Source organism: Macrotis lagotis, chromosome X (genome assembly GCF_037893015.1).
Source record: "Macrotis lagotis isolate mMagLag1 chromosome X, bilby.v1.9.chrom.fasta, whole genome shotgun sequence".
Taxonomy (NCBI): domain Eukaryota; kingdom Metazoa; phylum Chordata; class Mammalia; order Peramelemorphia; family Peramelidae; genus Macrotis; species Macrotis lagotis.
Genome location: NC_133666.1, coordinates 306,960,346 through 306,984,187, shown reverse-complemented (window position 1 = coordinate 306,984,187; position 23,842 = coordinate 306,960,346). Strand labels below are relative to the sequence as shown.

Sequence of the window (23,842 nt, the reverse complement as noted above, 5' to 3'; positions counted from 1 at the left end):
TGGGCTAAGTCCCGTCCTTACAAAGAAAAAGCCAAGTAGTTTCTGTCTTCTTGAAGTTTATATTCCAAAGAGGATTCTTTAGCCTAAGATATTTTCCTAGACTAAAGACTTCTTTAACTTTTATTCACCAACACAGCTTCTGAAAATAAACATGGTACCATATAAATAAAAATTGGAGTATTTAAGATACATGCAGAGTAGATGGAAAAGCAATCTTAAAGTGAAAGGCTTATAGGGGATTGATTTACCATCCATTGCTCATCTCAACTATCCCATACAAAGAAACCAATCACTGGGAATGGAATAAGATGGGGCCTTCCTGGCAACCCTTACATCCCACCACCTGTGCAAAAGGATTTCCCCTTCCCTCCTTCCCCCCATCTCTTAGATGAGGCATTTGATTCAACACAATTTGTGGAGAACTGTCTCGTTCACCAAGAGATGGGAAGCATGATCTTGTTCCGGGCTTTGCCTTTATTGTCCAGACTCACACGGATCTGCTAATTAACCCTGTTTCTGGAGCAAAGCAGTTCCCTACTAGGGCACTCTCAGGCCTATTGTCTGAGGGGCTCCCCTGCTGAATAAACTGCATGTGGTTGGAGCGCCATGCCAGCAGTTTTTAAATGCTGGCTCACAGGAGGCCCACTGTGCTGCCCGTGTGCAGAAGTCTGGACTTATTGTGGGGGGGCAGGAAACCCAACCAAATGAAAACAAATCATTGCAGTGATCCAGGATCAGGAAAGACTATGGGGCCTCTCTGTTCAAGGCATCACCCTTCTCCTGGCCAAGACCAAACCCCAAACCAAAGGGTGTCAACCTCAAAATTAGGAATCTGTATTTTTTGCTTGCTTGAGTGGCAGCTACTGACACATATCATTTCCCTTTTTGTTCTGCCCCATAGAGTGGGCAGAATGCTAATGAGTACATTATACAGAGAGCTAGGATCTACCCCTTGCTGGATGTTAGAGATAGGCAACTAACAGGGAGAAAGCTTGGCACAGACTCAGCAAGGACGGGAGTCTTTTCTTTTTTTCAGAGAGGCAGTTGTAGATGTTGTCCAGGCTGCCTTCCTCTATCATATCAGTTGCTAAAATTTCTATAGGGGTATTGACATCTCTCCTACACCTTTTTCCATCTCATGGATTTCCTCTGTGTTGTATGCATGCATGAAAAATGATCAAGATGGGAAAGAGGACTTTAAGATGGTACCATGTTTGTTTTCAGAAGCTGGTGTTAGTGAATAAAGGTTAGAAAAGTTTTTTAGTCTAGGGAGATATTTGAAAAAGAATGTGCTTTAGTGGAAAAACCTTAACTTTGGAGTGAGATATCCTTGGTTCAAATCTCAACTGTGTTCTTTTCTAGCTGTGTGATGTTGTGTAAGTATGTTAATTTTCCAGCATCTCAGTTTCCTAATCTGTGTAAAATGATGGGGTGGTCATCTCTAAGATTTATTTTTTTGTCTTAATGGTATTTTATTTTTTCCAATTACATGTAAACATAGTTTTCAACATTCACATTATTAGATTTTGAGTTCCAAATTTTTCCTCCATCTCTCTGTTCCCTCCCCCTCCCCAAGACAGCAAGCATGCATATACATGTTAAACATATCTCCATATTAGCCTTGTTGTGAAAGAAGAATCAGAACAAAAGGAAAATCCACAAGAAAGCAAAACAATTTTTTTTTAAAAAGCTGGAAATAGTAAGCTTCCATCTGCATTCAGACTCTATAGTTCCTTCTCTGGGTAACATTTTCTATCATATGTCTTTTAGAACTGTCTTTGATCACTATATTGCTGAGAAGAGTTAAGGGTATCATAGTTGATCATTACACATCGTTGCTGTGGTTCTGTTCACTTTACTCAGCATCAGTTCATGTAAATCTTTCCAGGTTTTTCTGAAATTCTCCTGTTCATCATTTTCTGAAAGAACAATAGTAATTCATCACTTTTATATACCACAACTTGTTCAGCCTTTATCTAAGTGATGGACATGCCCTCAATTTGCAATTATTTGTTGCCACACACACACACACACACACACACACACACACACACACACACACACACACAAACTGCTATTGTGGATTCATCTCCTTTTTTATGATCTCTTTGTGATAGGATCTATAGGATCAAAAGGGATGCACAATTTTATAGTTCTTTGGGCACAGTTAAAATTCATTTTATATCTAAGTCTATGATGTCAATGTTATATTAGGCCAGTGTTTTCTGTGTTTGACCTTGAGTAAATTACTCTTTCTGGGCCTCAATGGTAAAAAAGGATTTGATTAGATGTTTTTTCAAGCCCCTTTTAGTCCTGGATTCTTTGATCTTTGTTCCTCTTAATTTGTCTCACTTGGGTTTCTTGGAGAACCTTTTCCTAAGATTATAATCTTATTTTGAATCTGGTATTTGACCTGATCTTCTTTGTTGTGCTTCTCTTTTTTGGGAGGAGGTAGGGCATGGACTTCCTTTGAAGGGAGAATATATTGAGCTTTCAGTGTTTCAAACATTCATTCATGAGCCTGCAGGTCCACAAATGTGTCGTTACATTAACAGTGTGGGGACATAGCCTGTCTGTCTAGGCTACTCCCAGAAATCCCAGCAGTCTAACTACTGGACTACAAAGTCCCATCAGTCCCCTCACATTCCTCTAGCTCAGCTTAGTTTCCATGGCACTCTCTGTTTGGTGGGTACATTTGTTCAGACCAAGAAAAGAACCCTTTTCTTCTGTTGGTGGCATAGGAGAAACGTTCTCTCCCTTTTTTCTTTGGGGGGGGCAGAGTAGAAGGCAATGGGGGGGGCTTCTCTGGGCCCACCCCATAGTCCATTGAATTCTTTTTTTTCTTCTAAAAGGAGATGCTAAGAGGTGTTCATTATAAAGAGCATCTGGTTATTCTCTGAATGAGAATCTGTCTTGCTCTTGTTTCTTGTCTTACTTTTCAGAGGCAATAGGTAGAGAGTTATCCCCAAGCATCTTAGCTTCCTTTTATATATCTGTTTTCCATGAATTTGATTAAACCTGTTCAGAAGCTATTTCTGATTTTTACCTTTTATCACCACTTAAAGGTGATAAATTTCAAACATGTATTATCCACTATGTAAAGCAAGGTCACACAAATATGTCCTTAATATGAGAGAACAGTTTTCTCCTTATCAGATAAGGAGTTTTGGCTGTATCAGAATGGCCTATTATCATCCCCCACTTGACCCTTATGAGAGGAAGGATTTTCTACCACTGGGTAGGTACCATGTTCAGCACTAGTACAAAAGATTCTTGGTAGGATGATAAGGCAGAAACAACAATACCTGGGACTTTCCATAGGTCTTCAGGGCAGAGATGCAGAAATATAGTCACATCAGGGAAACTTCCTGGGGAATTCAGACAATATAGCTAATACCTTCCCCCTGATTTTACCTCTCTTCATCTACTCTAGACAACATTAAATTTCTTGTTGTGTACCTGTTATTTTTATTGTTCTCTTATTAGAATGTGAGGTCAGGGACCATGTTTTTTTCTATGCTTTGAATCTTCATTAGCATAACCTTTCTTATGGTGTTGTTTATCCATTTCCCAGTTATGTCCCAATTTGGGATTTCTTGGCAAAGATACTGGTGGTTTTCCCATTTCATTTTCCACATCATTATACAGATGAGAAAACTGAGGCAAACAGGGGTAAGTGACTTGCCCAGGGTCACACACCTAGTAAGTGTCTGAGGACAAATTTCAAACTTCAAAAGTTGAGTCTCCCCAGTGGCCTGGGCCACTCTACCCACTTAATCACCTAGCTGCCCTGTCTGTAACATAGTAAATCCTTAATAAAGGTTTGTTGATTGACTATTCCTGATCTGAGTCCAGAAGACTGACTTGAATGGATCACATACCATAATTGACTAAAAGTTAAATTGATCAGGCTATTTGTCAACAGTGGAAACAATTTTTATTAATTCCTTTTTTTTAGGTTCTTGCAAGGCAAATGGGGTTAAGTGGCTTTCCCAAGGCCACACAGCTAGGTAATTATTAAATGTCTGAGACCGGATTTGAATTCAGGTACTCCTGACTCCAGGGCCGGTGCTTTATCCACTATACCACCTAGCCACCTCCTAATTCCTTTTTTTTAATTTTAAATTTATTTATTTTTATTTTTGTACAAATGTTGTTTACACATTACTAAAATATTCTTGTTTAAGAGTAAACATAATACCCCTCCCCCCCAAATGTAGACCCTCATGAGCAATAAAGTAAGGGAAAGAAAAAAAATTAAAATTAAAATAAAAACATAATAATAGGGGTGGCCAGGTGGCACAGTGATCGGAGCACCAGCCCTGGATCCAGGAGCACCTGAGCCCAAATCTGGCCCCAGGCACCCAACAATCACCCAGTTGTGTGGCCCTGGGCAATCCACCCCAAACCCTTTGCCCTGCAAAAAAAAAAAAAAACCAAACCAAAATAAAATAAAATATAATAATAATAATAATAATAATAATAATAATAATAATAATAATGATAATAGGGGTGGCTAGGTGGTGCAGTGGACAGAGCACCAGCCCTGGAGCCTGGTGTACCTGGGTCCAAATCTGGCCTCAGACATCCAACAATCACCCAACTGTGAGGCCCCGGGCAAGCCACCCAACCCCATTTGCCCTGCAATCCACCCTTCCACAATAATAATAATAATAATAATAATAATAATAATAATAATAATAATAATAATAACAACAATAATAATAATATAACCACAATAATAATAAAATAAATAAATGTGCTTCAGTCTGTGTTCCAAGAACTCCAGCTCTGTTGCAGTTGGATCACAATCTTTAGGATAAGTCTGTCATGAAAGCTACTTCCATATTTTTCCACTGTTGCCATTGGTGATTGCAACTCCCTCCATTCTTACTTTCCCATTACCATATACTATATTTTCTCTCTCCTTTCACTCTGTCCCTCTTCTTAAATGTGCTTTAGGGTAGCTGAGTGGCACAGCAGACTGATCACCGGCCCTGGGGCCAAGAGGTCCCGAACTCACATACCACCCCTTAGGCCCAGCAACCACCCAGCCTGTGGTCCTGGACAGGCCATCCAATCCCAGCCCCTTGCAAGAAGTAAAAGAGAAAATGTGTTATATCTGACCACTCTTCCCCATGGTCCATCCTCTCCTCCATCACTCACATCCCCCACTTCCCCCTGTCCCCCTTTTCTCCTTCTTACTCTAGATGTCTATACCCCATTGAGTATATATGCTGTTTCCTCTCCTAGCCACCTATGATGAGAGCGAAGTTTCCCTCATTCCCTTGCACCTTTCCCCCTTACATATCATTGCAATAGCTTAATGTAATAAAAAAATCTTGTTATATGAAATATCTTAGCCTATTCCACCTCTCCTTTATCTTACTTCCATTGCATTTTCCTTTTAGCCACTGACTCTATTTTTACAATATATTATATCTTCAAATTCAGCTCTTTCCTGTGCTTCATCTATAAAAGCTCCTTCTACCTACTCTATTAAATGAGAAGTGTCTCATGAGTATTATCAGTATCATTTTTCTATGCAGGAATACATATAATTCATCATCATTAAGTCCCTCATATTTTACCCTTCTCTACTCTCTCTGCTTCACCTGAATCCTGTATTTGAAGATCAAACTTTCTGTTCAACTCTGACCATTTCAATAGGAACATTTGAAATTCCCCTGGTTCATTGAAAATCCATCTTTTTCCCTGGAAGAGGAAAAAGAGTTTTGCTGGGTAGTTGATTCTCAGTTGCATTCCAAGCTTTTTTGCCTTCTGGATTCCAAGCCCTATGAACCTTTAATGTAGTTGCTGCTAAGTCCTGTGTGATCCTGATTGCAGCTCCATGATATTTGAATTGTGTCCTTCTGGTTGCTTGTAATATTTTCTCTTTGACTTGGGAGTTCTGGAACTTGGCTATAATATTCTTGGGGGGTTGGTTTTTTTTTTTTTATTTTGGATCTCTTTCCAGGGGAGATCGGTGGATTCTCTCAATTTCTATTTTGGCCTCTGCTTATAGGATATCTGGGAAATTTTCCTGTAGGAATTCTTTAAAAATGATGTCAAGGCTCTTTTCCTGATCATGACTTTCAGGTATCCCAATAATTTTTAAATTATCTTTCCTGAATCTGTTTTCCAGATCAGTTGTCTTTTCTTTTTTTTCTTTAAAAAAATTTTTTTTGCAAGTGAAATGGGGTTAAGTGACTTGCCAAAGGCTACAAAGCTAGGTAATTATTAAGTGTCTGAGGCTGGATTTGAACCCAGGTACTCCTGACTCCAGGACCAGTGCTGTATCCACTGCGCCACCTAACTGCCCCATTTAGTTGTTTTTTAAATGAGATGTTTCACATTTTCTTCTAATTTTTCATTCTTTTGGTTTTGAAGTATTGTGTCTTGATTTCTCATAAAGTCAGCAGCTTCCCTCAGTTTCATTCTACATCTGAAGGATTTGTTTTCCTCAGAGAGCTTTCTTATTTCTTTTTCCATCTGGCCAATTCTGCTTTTTAAAGCATTCTTCTCCTCAATAACTTTTTGAACTGTTTTATCCATTTGACCTATGCTGATTTTTAAGATGTTATTTTCTTCAGCATTTTTTGGATCTCCCTGACTAAGCTGCTGACCTCTTTTTCATGTTTTCCTGCATCTCTCTCATTTCCTTTCCCAATTTTTCTTCTATCTCCCTTACTTGATTTTTAAAATCTTTTTTTTTTGAGCTTTGTCACAGACTTAGCCCAATTTCCATTTTTCTTGCAGTCTTTAGATGCTGGAGCTTGTACTTCCTCATCTTCAGATTGAGTATTTTGATCCTTCTTGGGATCATAGAGAATGTATTCCTCAATAGTGTTCTTCTTTTTTCCCCTCTGTTTACTCATTTCCCCAGCCTGTGCTGGGTTTTGGAGTGCTTCCTTAGCTTTTGAGTATTATTGGGAGACCCACCCCCAAGGATCTCTGTGTGTGAAGGTCTCTCTTCTCCCCGTCTATGAATGACCATAAGCACACCCCTCTGCTGCAGGGCTGAGGTGGGGGGGGTCCTGCTGTTCTATGGGGGGCCTAGACTGCGATCAAGATCTGAATGTGGTCAGAGCCCCAGAGTCCTGTTCATGGTGCAGAGGACAGACCTTGGAAGTCTCTCTCCACTCCCTTACCTAGGCTGAGTACTCAAGGCTCCATTGCTTGGGGGCTCCTGCTTACTGGCTCTGCCTCTTCCGGTTCTTGGATCTGGGCTTCCAAGGCCACGTTACATTGCTCGCTGAATGCCCTGACAGCTGGGCTTCATGTGCTTGCTCTGGCAGAGGGCTCCCCACCTAGTGATCTTCCAAGTTGTGCCTGGTGCTCCACAGGGTGTAGATCAAGAAACTGCCCCCACTGCTGCTACTGTGGCTCCCAGGTGCCCTGGGCCTGCCTTCAGGAGGCTGAAGTTCGTTCACTCTGGCGGGCAATCCCTCTAACTCTGTGGATTGGAGCCTTTCCTCTATTTTCCAGGTTACCTTGGGCTGGAGAACTGCCTTAATGGATCCCTCTGTGAGTTCTATCTCTCGAAAATTTAGTTAGAGTCCTTATTTTATGAGTTTTGAAATATTAGAGAGAGAGAACACCTAAGAGAGCCTCTTCTCCTGTTGCCATCTTGGGTCCATCCCCAATTCTTATTACTTCTTAAATGACTCAGCTGATTCTGACTTTATTAGAAACATAGGTGAGTTATTCTTTTCTTGATATACCAGTGTATCTTTCTTGAGGCATGCTAATCTGCTAATTTGCACTGCTCAGAGTATTGTAAATGGAAATGAATCTTGTCTCCTTAGTCTGTAGAAAGTTAGGAGACAGAGAAGGCATCCATTTATGTGAGGGATTGTGGATTATTAAGATACTGCTTCTCAGACTGTCTTCTTTTGGTCTGCATCCAACTCTCTTCCAAGGGGAAGATTAACTACATCCTACTTCAGACAACTGAATTTGGGGACACTGGCTCACATTGTTGCTCTATAATTTAAATCCCCCTAAAAGGAACTTGAGAAACATGATGTAGCAGTGGCCAAGTAGAAAAGGTCCTGATTAGGAGGCAGGAGACCCAGTTTTTAATTCTGATTCTACAGTGAGTCCATTCGTTCAACAAACATTTATTAAACATGAACTATTTGTAAGGCACTCTGCTTATAAGAGCTGAGGATAATTGAGAGATGAAAATGAAAGGGTCCTTGACCTCATGGAGTTTACATTCTACTTGGAAGGGAGAGGGAGAGTAAGTACAAAATAATTCCACTAGAGTGAGTGCTGACAATTTGGGAGGGAGGGAGAAAGGGTGAAGAGGAGGTCAGGAAAGATTGGAGCATGTAAATAGTGCTTTTATGAATGCTAGAGATCTTTGGGGTGGAGGAGAAGAGGCATTTCAGAATTAGTGAGACACTCTGTAAAGTACTTTTTGATGGCAGCAGTGATGGATCAGATATATTTTTGTCATTGCTGAATCTACTTGCTAATAACTGGCAACAGCTTTTAGTTACACTACTTGAAGCTTAGTACATGGGCTTTTATGAAATCATTGAGTTGATGAGATGTAGGACTGAAATGAACATTGCTGACTAGGCTGAAGTTTTCCTCTTATATAAAGCATTGTTGCTTTTCTTCCTCCATCTAGGTTTGGATCCTGCCGGCCCCATGTTTGAAGGAACAGACATCCATAAGCGGCTCTCTCCAGATGATGCAGACTTTGTGGATGTCCTCCATACGTACACTCGTTCCTTTGGCTTGAGTATTGGCATCCAGATGCCAGTGGGACACATTGATATTTATCCCAATGGGGGTGACTATCAGCCAGGATGTGGACTGAATGATGTTTTAGGATCAATTGCCTATGGAAGTGAGTTTCTTTGCCCACTCTCCCCTCCCATTCCATTTCATTATATTCAAAGGCTCAACTTTAGGGATCACATATCCTGGATAAGACTACTTGATAAGACTTCTCATTCAGTCATACCCTGGCTTGGCCCTAGTCCCAGCTCCTCTGGCTATATTCTTCATGCTGCCAATTATATCTGTTTTATCATGAACCCACTTGGTTTCCTCTGCCATGCCTTGTTTGAAATGGCTCGCTATTTTGCAAGCCTGTTAATGGTTGGGATGCCTCATCATGCCTGCTGTGTATGTACAACTTTTGTTCTCATAGTTAATTTATTAACTGCTTTAATTATTCTGTAATGAAAATAAATGATTTCTCTGTTTTAATTAGTCTTTTGGAAAACAGAACTAGTCCATGGACAGATTAGGGTGAGCTGAATTTACTCTTGAAATTCCTGAAGATGCTTATCATCAGAGGGACTGACCCCCAGGGGCTGACTTTGGCCAAGTCTCTCTGTTGAGTTGAACTAAATATCTTTAAGGTTCATCCCAGTTCTTAGATCAACCCAGAGGCTGAATTTTTGTTATTGTTGTTTTTGTTGTCCCCAAAATTCATGATACTCAAATATAAATGGAGGGATCACGGCTCACATAGCTGGAGGGAGCACCTCTCTGGGATCATTCATGGATGCATGAAGCCTTGGGGTGGGGCCAAGATGGCAGAGTAAAGGCAGATTTGTTTGAAGTCTTGACCTTAATGGTGCTCAGGTTCCCCCTCCCCCTTTTCCTCACTCTTTTCTCTCTTTCATCTTTCCCTTAGCAATTACAGAAGTGGTGAAATGTGAGCATGAACGGGCTGTGCATCTCTTTGTGGACTCCCTGGTGAACCAGGACAAGCAGAGCTTTGCCTTCCAGTGCACAGATTCCAATCGTTTCAAGAAAGGTATCTGTTTGAGCTGCCGGAAAAACCGATGCAACAGCATTGGCTATAATGCCAAGAAAATCCGACACAAAAGAAACAGCAAGATGTATTTAAAGACCCGAGCTGGCATGCCTTTCAAAGGTAGTCCAACTTCTCACTTGTCAGTCTTACTGTGTGGTTTAGTGTTCAAGTTCAGATAATTCAATGTGATAAATCATTCTACTCTGAGCCAGCCACTCCGATTTAGAACTCTAAATGCACATCATTATGATACAGCTGGAGCTTTAAGGAAAATTGGGGCTATTAAGTTAAACTCCTATAAATTGAATTACATTTTAAACAATATCAGTGAGCATTATGGAAGGAACAGGGGTATCTTAAATCAGGAGACTTGGGTTTAGATACAGGTACTTACAACCTGTGTGATCTTTGCTGAGTTTCTCTTCTCCTCTTCTATCTGTAATGATAGAGATGAACTGAATATCTTTAAGGTTTCCCCTTCCTTCATTTTCTGTCAACCAGTAGCTGAGTGGTTTTAGAATCAATGGGGGTAGATGGATAAGTCGATAGATCAATAGATAATTACTTTTTCAAAGAAGGCACAAATTCTAAATGGGTCCTTTCTGTCAGAAAGACATCCAATCAAGGGAGTTTGTCTTCTTCCTTCTCTATCTTCCTCCTTCTTTATTCTAGAGCCTTAAACTGTAGAGAGAAAAAAATCACCTTTAGTGACTTTATCATGGACTTGACTCCTGGTCTACTCCATGGATTATAATTTTTGTCATTGCTACACCCACTTGCTAATAACTGACAATGGCTTTTAAATACACTACCTGCCACTAAGTACATGGGCTTTTATGAAACCATTGAGTTGATGAAATGTAGGACTGCAATGAATATTGCTGACCAGGTTGATGTTTCCATCTTATATAAAGCATTGTTGCTTTTCTTCCTCCATCTAGGTCTCAAATGTTCATGTACTGATAGTTGCCCCATTGTTTTCAGTTGCTAATGGTCATAGGTTTTTAGCTTAATTTTTAAAATAACACTAATGCTATGACTGACTTGAGAGAGAAGAAAATCTCATTTCTTTTATGGGAGCACACACCCAAGTTCAGCCCAGGCTAAGTAGGCATTTTTCTATTACAGGTAGCTAAGGCTAGTGGATTCAAATGGTTTGACAATAGCGTTAATGAGGTATTTTAGTATAGTGGAAAGATTCATGCATTTGCTTTTAGGAGACCTGAGTTTGATTCCTGGCTCCACCACTCATATAAGCTTGGGCAGGTCAATAAACCTCAATGAACTTTAGTCTCTTTTGTAATTGCATATTGCTATTATTGGCAATAAGTCCAAGGTCATACCTTTGATCCATGGATTTATCTGTTTCTTTTGTTGTGTCCTAAGGTCACAGACAATATCCATGTTGTGAGAGGAGAGTCATCTTTGAAGGCAACATACTTTTTTTTGGTCAAAAGGGGACAAGACAGAATGTGGATGACTCAATCAGGACCCTCACTATGACTGTGGGTTTTGGATAGTGTTGTCATTATGTAAGAAGGATAGTGAACATTTGAAAGAGTTGTAATTTCATCAGTTTGGGGAAATCTTGATGTGGAAACTTTCTTTACCTTCAAAGACACTAATCCATCCATGACTTAGTGGATAATCCCAGGAAGTTGCTTGAGTACAAAGAAATTAGATGATTCATCCTAGCTAGTAAGAATCAAGGGAGGTATTTGAATTCAGTTTTTTTTTGGATTGCAAGCCCAGCATTTTATTCCACTATGCTGCATTGTGTCAATAAAATGCATATGTCAGAAACTTTTGCCACAATGCTGCCTCCCACAAATGGCAGCTTCAGACCACAAATATATGAAACTACCATGCCACTGAGTTGCATCTTTTAATTGATTTAAGGTTTTTGACTCAGTTCATTTTGTAACACGTTTGTACTTTGACCCATTGGCAAAGGAATCAAATCCATCAATGTCAATATACAACTAAGCAGCTTGGCAAAAACATAAGAATGTGTTTGGTCTAGAAATAGAAAACTGAGGTTCATTTCTTGACTTTGCTCCTGATTACCTGGATGTGACTTTGGAAAAGTTGTTTTTCCTTTTTAGACCTCAGGCTTCTCCTGTGTTAATTGAGGGTATTGGATCAGATTATCTCTAAGGTCTTTTCTAACTGTTCAGTCTCAAAATTCCATTTAGTGAATGCTTAATCTTGTCCAGGCATTTGTACCAATAGGTTGATAAAACTAAAGGAATAAAACTGTCTGGGTGGAAATGCTGGCATCATTAAGCAGTTGAGAAAGGGCATTTTTCTGGTATCCTAGAATTCACATTATATAGGTGGTTGCCTATTTTGTCCATGATCTTGGACTTAAAGAAACTATTGTAGAAGAATGTGTTCATCCTCTATAGTGTCAAACTTTAAAAGTTAGTAATATCCCCTAAGTTTTCAGTTTTCCCCAGTAACTTTTATAGAGTTATCAAACATTAATTTATTCAAACTCTTCTCAACTGATAGGATTATAGGATCACAGATCTGGAGATGAAAGGACCTCAGAATCTATTTTATCCATTTTACAGTTAAGCAAACTGAGGTTTAGAAATCTGAATCAACTTTTCCAAGGTCCCATAGGTAATACTTCACCTATATAGAATTTGAACCCAGGTCTTCTGATTCCAAACTAAATACTCTTTCCAAGGTACCACACTGCCTCCATTTTTAACCTATTTTGACTCTCAGGATTATGGTTTCCATAATATATTTCCCTGAATACATAAACTAAAGCAACCTTCTCTTTATCCTAGAAAAAGGTCTTGATAATGCCATGCTGACAAAGAGGAAGGGGAAAAGCCAGATTTCATAGGATCAGGGTGATCTAAAGGCCCTGCCCACGACTGATTGCTTTTGTTACCTGGCCTAGATATTGAATTTTGGTCTTTTGTCAATTGATTTCCAAATTTTAGTTTGCCAAGTCACTCTTTTAGTGCCAGTTCAGTGGTACCGGGAAACCGCAAGCAAGGCCTTGTAAATGTCTATGCTCTTCTTGTATCTACAGTTTACCATTATCAGTTGAAAATCCATGTCTTCAGCTACAAGGCAATGGGAGAAACACAACCTTCATTTTATGTTACACTTTATGGCACCAACACGGATTCCCAGTCTCTTCCTCTAGAAATGTAAGTCATACTCTACCTTTCTTGTGGTCTTAATCAAGCATCGTGAGGAATCTTGGAGAAGGGGAGAAGGGATGGAGAGGTGGTTGTCTGTATACATACATACATACATACACACACACACACACACACACACATTTATCTATATAGGAGTTGGTGCTAGGTAGTTCAAATCAGTCTTAATTCTTACATAGATCTAGAATTAGAAGGGACCGCAGAGGCATCTAGGTTAAGGCCATTGTTGAGATAAGGAAACTGAGGCCTAGGGAGATTAAGTAACTTGTCCAACACATATAATTCATAAAAGTCTGAAATGGATTTGAACTTGTGTTCTTCACTTGTAGATTCTTGGCCTCAGACCTCATCTAGAAGAATCCCATTTCAGAATTGACCTTCTAGCCCATCCATTACAAACTGAGCAGAAATTTTCCTCCCCAGAATTCTTGATGTATGGTCATCTAAACTTCTACTTAATGATTTTTAATGAAAGATCTTTTGTTACTTCTTTTTATTCTGGAACACTATGCTATTCTAAGTGCTCCTAAGATCACTCTGGCTTTATTGACTGCCATGTCTCATTGCTGACTCAGTTTGACCATAGTCTTTTTTCATATATACTCAGATCTAGCCTCAGTCCCCCATGCTCTTGATTTTTCTTATTGTTGTTTTCAATTGAGTCTCATTCTTTAGGAACCCCTTTGACTAAGATGTTGGCATGGTTTGCCATTTCTTTTTTCAGCTTATTTTTTTTATAGATGAGGAAAATGAGATAAATAGAGTTAAGTGAGGGTCTTGTAGTTAGTAAGCGTACAAGGCCAGGTTTGAACTCTTCCTGACTCCAGGACCAGGGTTCTATCTACTGTGTCACCTCGTCCCAATTTTTCTTACCCAAGTATATTAGATGCAGTCTACTGTTCAGAACTCTCAAAAACTTATGGGATCTTGACTCAGCCACCCAATGTGTTAACCCTCTCTCCTAGATTTGTTATTTGCAGGTTTGATAAGCATACCATTAATGACTTCTACCAAGTTATTGATAAAAGTGTTAGTGAAAGATCATGAATTTTAGAAACCCTGACTACTCCATTTAGTAACCTCTCATTAAGCTGATATTTGAATCTATGGTTCACAAATTCAAATTTTGTTTTCATGTACTACCCTCCTAACCAGTTCAGTTTTTCTCTTTGGAAACTCCTGCTTTCAGCCAGCAAGAGTGATGATAATCTTTCCTTCCTCCATTCTTAATCTCCTGGGGGCAGGAAAATAAGAAGTTCAAAGAAACTCTTAGAATATTAGATTTGAAAGAGACCTCATAGATCATCTAGTCCAGGAGTTCTTTGCCTGGGATCAATTAGCTTGTTTTTATTTTTTAAGTTTACATGTTTATTAATTAATATTATTTGTTGTATTATAGTACAAAAAACCAGATAGTAAAATATTGATACTTAACATTTTATGTTGCACTGTTTTGAAACCTCAGAAAAAATGCCTCTCTTTCTCAAAATTAAAAGAATAATTTGTTGCAGATATAAAAAATTATGTTGTTAGAAAATGAAATCCAGGGGAACTTACATTTCAAATGAATTAAGTTGTTTTAAATGCTAACTATGTTTCAGTATAATTGGTTCCCATCATAATCTCATGCATTTTGTTTTACACATTTAAAAACAGTATTCAAGAAAGGAATCCATAGGTTTTACCAGACTATCCATTGATACAAAGTTAAGAATCTCTACCCTAGTCCAATTCCTTTGTTTTCCAATTTTTCTTCAGAAGAAACTGAAATCCAGGAAGAGGGATGGGAGGTAAAAGTTTATTAACTTTTGTTGGGAAAGATGAAAAATTCTTTACAAATATTATGCCATTTGATACTCAAACAACTCTGCAAGGAAGCTATTATTCCCATTTTATGATTGAGGAAACTAAGGCAGACTGAGGTCAAGTGATTTACCTAGGGTCATACAGTTAATAAGTATCTGAAGTCAAATTTGAATTCTGGTCATCTTGACTCCTGTCCCAGTGCTCTACTTACTGTTTCTCCTAGCAATGATTTTATCATAGTTATAGAATCGAGCTGAGAAATCAACAGGTCCAACCTCAAGCGCATGCGTGTGTGTGTGTGTGTGTGTGTGTGTGTGTGTGTGTGTGTGCATTAGAAAGAAAGCACAGTAGAATGGAGAGGGTTCTAGGCATAGATTGTAAAAGCCTGTGAAAACTTTGTCGCTGATTTGTGTGACAAGTCATTCTATCTCTCTGAATCTCAGTTCCCCTAATAATGGGGAAAATATTTCTTCCACAACATTAGTGTAGGGCTTAAGTGAAGTAGTACATCTAAAAACATTTTGCAGACTTTTAAAGCATTATGTAGACACCAACTATTTTTTTAGTTTTACTATTATCTTCTCATAATCAGTGGGAAGAGGGCATGAAAAATTAGGACCCAGTGAGTGCCATAGACAGAATGCTTTTTTTCTTGCTCCACAGAGTGGAGCAGATATACTTAAATGCCACGAACACCTTCCTGGTGTATACAGAAGAAGACATGGGTGATCTCTTGAAGATCAAACTCTCCTGGGAGGGCACAGCTCAAACCTGGTACAACCTGTGGAGAGAACTTCGAAGCTACCTGTCAAAACCCAACTCTGTGAGGGAGCTTCACATTAGGCGCATCCGGGTCAAATCTGGGGAAACTCAACAGAAGTAAGTCACCGGCCAGCCTTTCTCCTGTAAGAGCATTAATGTCTCTTGTGTCCCTCACTCCTTTTGAATCCATTCTCCCTCACCCTTTATGAATCTCTCCAGCACCTGGTAAAATAGCCATTATCTCCCCCAAAATATTTTTTCCTGGGAAAGGGCTCACTTTATGAAACAAAGCAACTTCACCAGCCAAGGGTGTGAATTTCAGTCACTTTTAGGCTGGTGAATCCTTACAATTATGAAAATCCAGGATGTGGTGGGTTATTTCTTCCACTATTGCCTTGACCAGAATTAAAGTCCTGTACATTGTGTGTTGATGGATCTCTGCTTGCTCCAGGAAGATGTCTTTGATGGACATGGCTTCCTCCCAGTAGTATCTGATTTAAAAAGCATCATACCTTTCCCCTGAGTGCTCTGGATTGGGATGCTGCTTTCATCTTCAATCTCTGACACATCCAACTCCAACTTTGCCTATTTTCAGGGGAGCCAGACCCCCTATGGAAAGGGTCAGATGGGTGGAGAAACCCTCATAGATTTCTGGTCAGCAGGTGCTGTGCTGCCTCTTCTTAGGAACTGATTACCCTTCTCTCAGACTGGTTTGAAGGAACCAAGTTCTTGTATAACACCTCATAATGCTTTGCTGCTTTGATCAAACGAGTAGTTTCATTTAAAAAATTCTAACCATTTTTTTTTTGGTGTATGTCTAGAGACCTAGAATTAGAGGGGAGAACTTTTTTTATGGTTAACTCTTCAGAGCGTTAGAGATACCTTAGGAGAGTTGAAAGCAACCCTCTGTAGGTCTTCTATGTTATGTTATGCTCTTTGTATTCACAGACCCTAAGTGATCTCAGAGATCAGGGGAGAGGAGAATCTACCTGTACTGACTGCACTGGTTAGAAAGGGCTTCTTGGAGGAATCAGAACAAGAGCTTGGTCTTAGAGGATATGTAAGATTTGGATGGGCAAATAGGCAATGGCAAAGTATTCTGGGAAGAGGGAACATTTTGTACAAAATGCAGAGACAGGAATGAGTATGATCTATTCATGTACCTGTGAAGATCCTTGCCTCATTAGATTGAAGGGTACATTTTGGGGAAAACTGAAATATAAGATTATATTGAGAGTGGGGTCACATTATGAAAGGTTTTCAAAACTTAGGCATTTTGATGCAATTTGTCCTTTGTTCTAGAAGAGGATCAATGGCAACAGGAAGGTGGTGTCTTGACTTGCGAGTGAATTGGATTTAAGTGAGGCAAGGCTGTGCAAAGTCTAGTCACACTCTCTCCTGAGGGGTCATCTGGGTTCAGTGGCAAGATATATGTTAGGAGAGCTAGAGTTGACCCCAAATGCAATGGCAGACCTTGATTTTTTTCCATTTTGATGCAATAGGGAATTACTGAATGCTTTTTTTTTGGGGGGGGGAGAAGGTGAATAATATGGATTTCTAGACTTTTAGAGCTATTTGTAACCTGAGGGAAATTGAGTTCTAACTGCTCATTTTGCAGATGAGGAAACTGAAGCCCAGAGAGGGAAAGGTCAGGGTCATATGGTTAGATAGTTAATACTTAATTACTAGATTGGTGGCTTTGTCTCTTTTTCTCTTCTTTTTTCTTTGTTTTCTCCCTCTTTGTGTCTCTTTGTTCTCTCCCTCCTTTTCCTCTGACCATCTACTACTGGTAAATCCTCTCTGCTTGATGTTGTTTTTCTTATTAGGTAGCTAGTGGTAGCACAGTTTTGGGTTTTTGTTTTCAGCTCTTTTCTTCTTTTTTGTTCAGATTGACTTTTTGTGCTGAAGATCCTGAGCAAACTAGAATCTCTCCTGGCAAAGAACTCTGGTTTACCAAGTGCCTAGATGGTTGGAGAATAAAAAATCAGACCAGGTACGATAGCTCTCCTCACTGTCCCATCTGCTGCCCTTGTTCCTTGGGTATTTACTATAAGGACTCTGTCTTTGGGGTCTGGAATTAACCTCAGAGGCCATCTAATCCAGCCCCCTCAAATGACTGATGAGAAAAAGATGAAGCCCAAAATGAAGACCATATGCAGTGACTTGCCCTAGGTCACACAGCTGGCATCATAATTGGGATTTTCATTCTGGCCCTCTGTCTCTATAGCCAGTACTTTCCCACTGGACCAGGATCACAGGATTTTTTTTTTTTTAGTTTAAAATTATCTATTAAGTGGAAATTTAAAATTAAGTGGCAAGATTAAGGCTACTTTCAAATATGATTTACAGTATGATAATTACAATTTCTTCTATTCACATTGTAATTTTAATTTTAAAAGTACTGTTATATTTACATTATATACTTCTTTATTTGACCCTCAAGCAGCCTGCCTTATGGGACAGGTAGAGCAGGTGGTACCATCTTTATTTTATAGTTTTGAATAAGCTATATATATATATATATAAATGATTTAATATATTTTATCAATATAAGTATATATACATAAACTGGGCAGCTATGAGGGGCAGTGGATATATTGCAGAGTCTGGAGTCATGAAGACCTGGGGGCAAATTTAGTCTCAGAAAATAACTAGTTGTGTGACCCTAGAAGGAAATAACTCTGTTATCTTTGCCAAAAATACCACAAATATGATCATGGAGAGCCAGACAAGACTGAAAAATGAAAACAAAATACATAAATTCATAAAAATAATTAATAACCTAATAAAGATACAATAGTCTAATAAATATAAATCAATATATACTATATTTTATAGTTAGGGGGATTCACATTCAAGCGAATTTAATGACCTCATGCATGAGTTGAAGCCTGTCATCAGTCTTCTGACTCTTTTCCTTAGAGTTCTTTCCTCCACTTTCTACTGTGTCCTTATCTACTAAGAGGAAAATGATTTATAGATCTCTTCCCAGTTTTTGGGAAGGTATGCATTTAGTGGAGTGAGTGAATGTGTATGTAGGTGTGTGTATGGGTTGTTGTGAAGAAGATTTTTAAAATGGCAATCTTGAACTAGCAAATCATGACCCTAGAGACTGCCAGATCAAATTATCAATTTTCTTTTTCATCTTTAATTCTAATTGACACTAGTTTTTCATTCCCATCTTCCTTTGAGATGAACAGCACCTAATCTAAAGTTTCAAGCTTCCTTTGTAAAACAGAAAACCACAGGATGTTAGAGCTGGAGGGGTCTTTGAATATCAGCTCCTTCCTATTACAAGGGAAGTAACTGAGGATAGGAGAGATTTGTTGGTGGCAGAGTAGGGACCATGACCTACTGTCCTAATGATTTCCACTCCAGTGCTCTTTCTATTCTCCTACAGTGTAGTTATTAGCAAATGTCAGTATTTTTTGAATGTAATACCCACTTGGGGGCTTGGGGTGATTCTATGAAAGATAACCCTAAAGTCTTTTTCTTAATAGTTGCTTAGCACTCTCTCTTCCCCTTCAAAAACAAAACTAGGGAGCCATCTATGAAAATATTTTCCTCTATGAATATGGGGAGAATATATTGGGAAAGAGAGAAAAAAACTCTGAATGAAGAGTCAGGAATCAGGAGACCTTTGTGAAAGACTCCACACCACCAATAATTTACTCTGTCTCTATTTGCTTTCCTGGAGTGTTTATGTCTTCAGCTCCAAAATAAAAGTGGCGATACCTATTTCTACTTTCCTCACAGGACTAGGAGAATGTAACAGGCTTGCCCTAAGTGGGCTTGGTAGATGAGCTGTTACATTTTTGTGATGCTTGTACATGGATATTTATGCCTCTTATTCATGCATGTGCAAGGCAATGGGTTAAGTCTTGCCCAAGGTCACATAGCTAGGTAATTGTTAAGTGTCTGAGGTCAAATTTGAACCCAGATCCTACTGATTCCAGGGTTGGGACTTTATACATTGTGCCACCTAGCTGCCCCAGATGCCTTTTGGTTAAGGGAAAAAAGAAGGATGTTATTAAGTGTTGGTAGGAGCTAATCAGAATTCACATGACTCTTTCAAATGGTACATTATATAGTAGGAATGAACAGTCCCAGAATGTTTGCTATTGTCTCATGCTCTTCTGACCCTCTCTTTTCAGTTCAACCATGGATCTGCTCTAAGGGTCTTTTGGAAGTCATAGCCCTAGAGATCCACTGTCATCCAGCTATGTGGAGAAAGTTACTGCTGAGGATCTCCCCTGAGGAAAGGATCTCCTCTTGGCTGCTAACAGAAGGGCAGCTGATGATTTGGCTCAGGTCCCCTTTTCCCATGACTGTTGTAATGGCAAGCAAGAGGGGAACTCTTCCATTACTGCAACTACCACTGCTCCTTAGGCTAGCACTAACCCTAACTAAATGCTCAGTGGACCCTGAGTGGAGGCTGAGTCCCAGTTTGCCTAAAGCTTAATGTTTGTATGCTTCTCAGTGTTGGCTTGGAGTTTCTGGAGAATATTCATCTACGTTTTTAGTCAAAAGGAAATAGCCATTGTAAAGTGACCCTTAATGGATGGACACAGTAAAAGACACATACACTCATTCACACCAAGGATTCTCTGGTTGGTGGTCTTTAATGTAAGGGCCACTTCAGAAAAAAATTTTTCTGATATGTTGGGACACATGAGAAAAGTTCTGTGCTTTCACATAAAGGAAAACAAATCACAGGCAGAGGGTGATGCTTAGGGGTTCTGGGCAGCTTTTGGTTGCACTCTTCTTATTTGCCATATTTGAGAAGTCCATTTGGCACATTGCTCTTATAGTGTCCAAAGGATCATTCACTTGCTTATCCAACAGATATTTATTGAGAGAATACCAAGAGTTGGTTGCATGACATTGAAAGAGCCACTTCCTCTGAACCTTGGTTTTCTCATCTGAAAATAAGTGGAATAGATTTAGATGAGCCAATAAGACCCTTTCTAGCACTGGCATTCAGCGACTGTAAGAGATGGAAATATGTATAAGACATGTACTCTGGAGGCCTTGAGTAGTCGCTTTATACCACCTATAGCAAATAATGTATTGACATACTAATTGCCATCAAGGCTACTCTATTAATTTTTTTATATACTAGAAAATATAGCAGGTTAAATTTTTCACCATTCAAGGGTATGGAAGAAACTCTATTTAATAAGCATAGTTATATATGCAAAAGTCAACACAGTCAAGGAAACTTGAATCTAGGAGCTACAGATTGGGCTTATTTTAATCTTGATTTTATTTTGCACTTGAGATTTCTACTCCAAAGATTTTGTATTTCCAAATGTGCCTCACTAGTGCAGAATTTCCTAGAAAAAATGATACATCTGTAATAAGACATCTTTGAGTATATATTTCTTTGTCATTTTCATACTTTTTAAAGAACAGCACCACATATGACTTTATTTGATTCTTACAAGAGCTGGAAGGAGCAACCACTCTTTCCCTCATTTTACAGATGAAGGAGCTAAGATTCAGAGAAGTTGCTGGTGTCATATAATTTGATGGTGGTACCAGTATTACAGCCTGGTGATCCTGGCCTATCATCCAAGGCTTCTGTCTCCATACCTTAAGTTAAGATTTGAGATGAATTGTGAAGTCTTTCCCTTCTGAAATACTCCAAATGTTATAGATAAACAGAGAGATACTTGCAGAGAGACACACACAAGACAGAGAGAGACAGGAGATATACTGAATGGGATTGGAAATGTTTTCTTTGGGTTCTAGTTATAAAGAACAGTGGGTTATCTTACATAATGCCCAAAGTACACAGGCTTTCAGAGACCCCTTACAGTCAACTCTTTATCCCTGATGGGTTTCCAATTTGTATGTCTCTATATTGTTAGGCTTTATGTCTATTCTCCAACCAAAGTCAAGCTTACACTCCAAGCTGTTCATCTTGCTTGGTAGGCTTTGGGTAATGGAACTTTCAAGCTGATTTCCAGGAATAGGATCCCCACAGGTCATGTATTTATGCAGTTGGTTTAAAGCCTTATTTGTATATAATGATGTTTTGTATGCTGCCTAGAACACTATTTATTTCTCAGATGTATATATTGTACAAAGAAGAGATAGACGTTTTGGGTTAATTAGTTTTGCTTTAAGACTAACATATTTGGTAATTTTTTTTATAAAGTTCTACAGGAAAATAATAAAACCTTATTTGACTCTGAAAAACCCATTGATTCTCTTTTAAAAGTCCAAAATGAATTATGGTTTCTACACCCAACTATGAGTTGCTGTGAAGGGTATTTTAATCAAAATTGTCTTTAAGTATATGAATTATGACATTCATTGAAGGTTTCACTAATGGATGAACCAGATATTGCTGTTTGTTTCCTTTGAAGATAGAACAAAAGGACAAAAGGCTTGAATTTACAGGAAGCCTTAGGTAAGATGTAAGGAAGGACTTGACCAAGTTTTTGTACACTCAAAGAAACACTGAAAGAAACTGAAAGAAAATCTCTTTCCAAGGAGACCCTTAAACTGGGGAATCAGTAACCCATTTTTTCACTGATTTGGGTTTGTTTTTTTGTCCTGGGACATCATAGGGAAGATCATGAAATACATATATGATATCCCTTTTTGGCAAGTCTCACTCAATTTCCAGGACCTCTCTCAAGCTTCCAAGATATTAATTGTGTAATATCAGCATATTTCATTTTTGAATATTATAATAATTCAGACTTCTCTAGCATGGGGGGGGCTAAAACTTTTTACATGAATTTTCCAGATCCTGGGTGGCATGCTTCTAAAGTATTGTGGAAGGGATAACTATATATAAAATCTCCAAGGCAGCTAGATGACTGAGTGGATAGAATGCCAGCCTGGAGTCAGGGAGTTCAGATGCTGTAGGCATCTACCAGCTATGTGACCCTGACAAAATTACTTTAACCCTGTTTGCCTTAATTCACTAAAGAAGGAAATGGCTTCAGTATCTTTGTCAAGAAAATTCCATGGATAGTTTTGGCATGCTATGATCTGCACAAAAGTCACAAAAAATTGGACACAATTGAACAAAAACAAGTATTGGTTTTAATTTAAAATCCCCTTCTGTACTCTTTCCCAATGGAAATGTTGGGTGATTGCCCAATTTATACCCTTTAAATCTTGACTGAATGATTTTTTTTCCTCCTTAGAAATGTAAGTTCTAGAAAGTAACCTTTCCCCCAATTAAACCTACTTTATCCCCATCAAAAATACTTATTTTCTTCAAAACATCAGGACATTTAGCTGCCATACAGTCATCTTCTCTGGCCATCTCCTCTGAACCAGCTACCTCTCCAGTAAACTTAACATTATGCAAATGAATTTTATCTTTTAAGCTATCAAACAAGCCAACACTTGCAGTAAAAGTTTCTTTACTGTATACTTCATTTCCATATTTTTCCATTGTCTTAAATAAACTTGAAATTTTTGTCTAAATGTCTGCTCTGCTAAGAGGAATGCATTTTTAGTTGCAATATTATACAGTTAAAAAGACACTCCATTTCTATCATTGTAATTCACCTCAATTAAGTTGTTTGCAATCCTCCAAAGGCTGATGCAATCTTGTCTTTGTCTCTTAATTTAATCTTCATGTTTTATCATATTCCATAAAATGATTTCAGGTATTCCAACATCTCCTATTTTAGAGTTGCTATGACCATGTTCATGCCATGTTGAAATAAATTGAAAGGACTACAATACTGGATTAAAAGCATTACTGATTTTAGCCAATGCCTCAGGTCATCCAAATATCCAGGTTCACTGAGTGAGAATGTGAGCATGCAAATTTGCTGAGATGAGGATAAAGGTCTCTGTAATTACCAGAGTATATATGAAGATTTAAAGAAAGAGAAGATTGTTAAAGTTATATTGCTAAAAGATTTTAATGACATTAATATGAAATCATTATTTATGTATGATTCTATATAGGTATGATATTTAGTAATTGTTTAATTTTAAAATTTTGTTTTCTATCATTATTTGTCATAAATTTGTGCCTGAAATTCTTTTTTCCCCTCTTCTGCTATTTTATTACATCAATAGACAGATATAAATTTATTTTAATATTTTTCATTGCATATTTCTCCTGGACTGGAATCAATGACCACATTTTACATTTTCTTATGACATCAAGTAGTGGGATTCTTTATTCAAACTAATCAGGACTTATTTGTATATCTAAACCAAGTTTGCTATCTTTAACCAAAAACATATTCTTTCTTTTGATGTCACTATTTCTGTCACAGGGTAGCCACTGGCTACTTGAGTTCAGTTCTGCCTATGAGGAATC

The 23,842-nt window shown here is 38.5% G+C and overlaps 1 protein-coding gene across 1 annotated transcript in view; it reads left to right on the top strand.

Moving 5' to 3' along the window:
* LOC141497454 (endothelial lipase-like) overlaps positions 1 to 23,422 on the top strand; it is a 37,515-nt gene extending 14,093 nt beyond the window's left edge. Inside the window, exons 5-10 of the mRNA XM_074200105.1 lie at positions 8,642 to 8,863; positions 9,662 to 9,904; positions 12,837 to 12,957; positions 15,439 to 15,654; positions 17,426 to 17,530; positions 19,692 to 23,422. Of these exons, the coding sequence (XP_074056206.1) occupies positions 8,642 to 8,863; positions 9,662 to 9,904; positions 12,837 to 12,957; positions 15,439 to 15,654; positions 17,426 to 17,530; positions 19,692 to 19,713 (929 nt within the window). The 3' untranslated portion in view covers positions 19,714 to 23,422. The remainder of the gene's footprint in view (positions 1 to 8,641; positions 8,864 to 9,661; positions 9,905 to 12,836; positions 12,958 to 15,438; positions 15,655 to 17,425; positions 17,531 to 19,691) is intronic.
* The last annotated feature ends 420 nt before the right edge of the window (positions 23,423 to 23,842 follow it).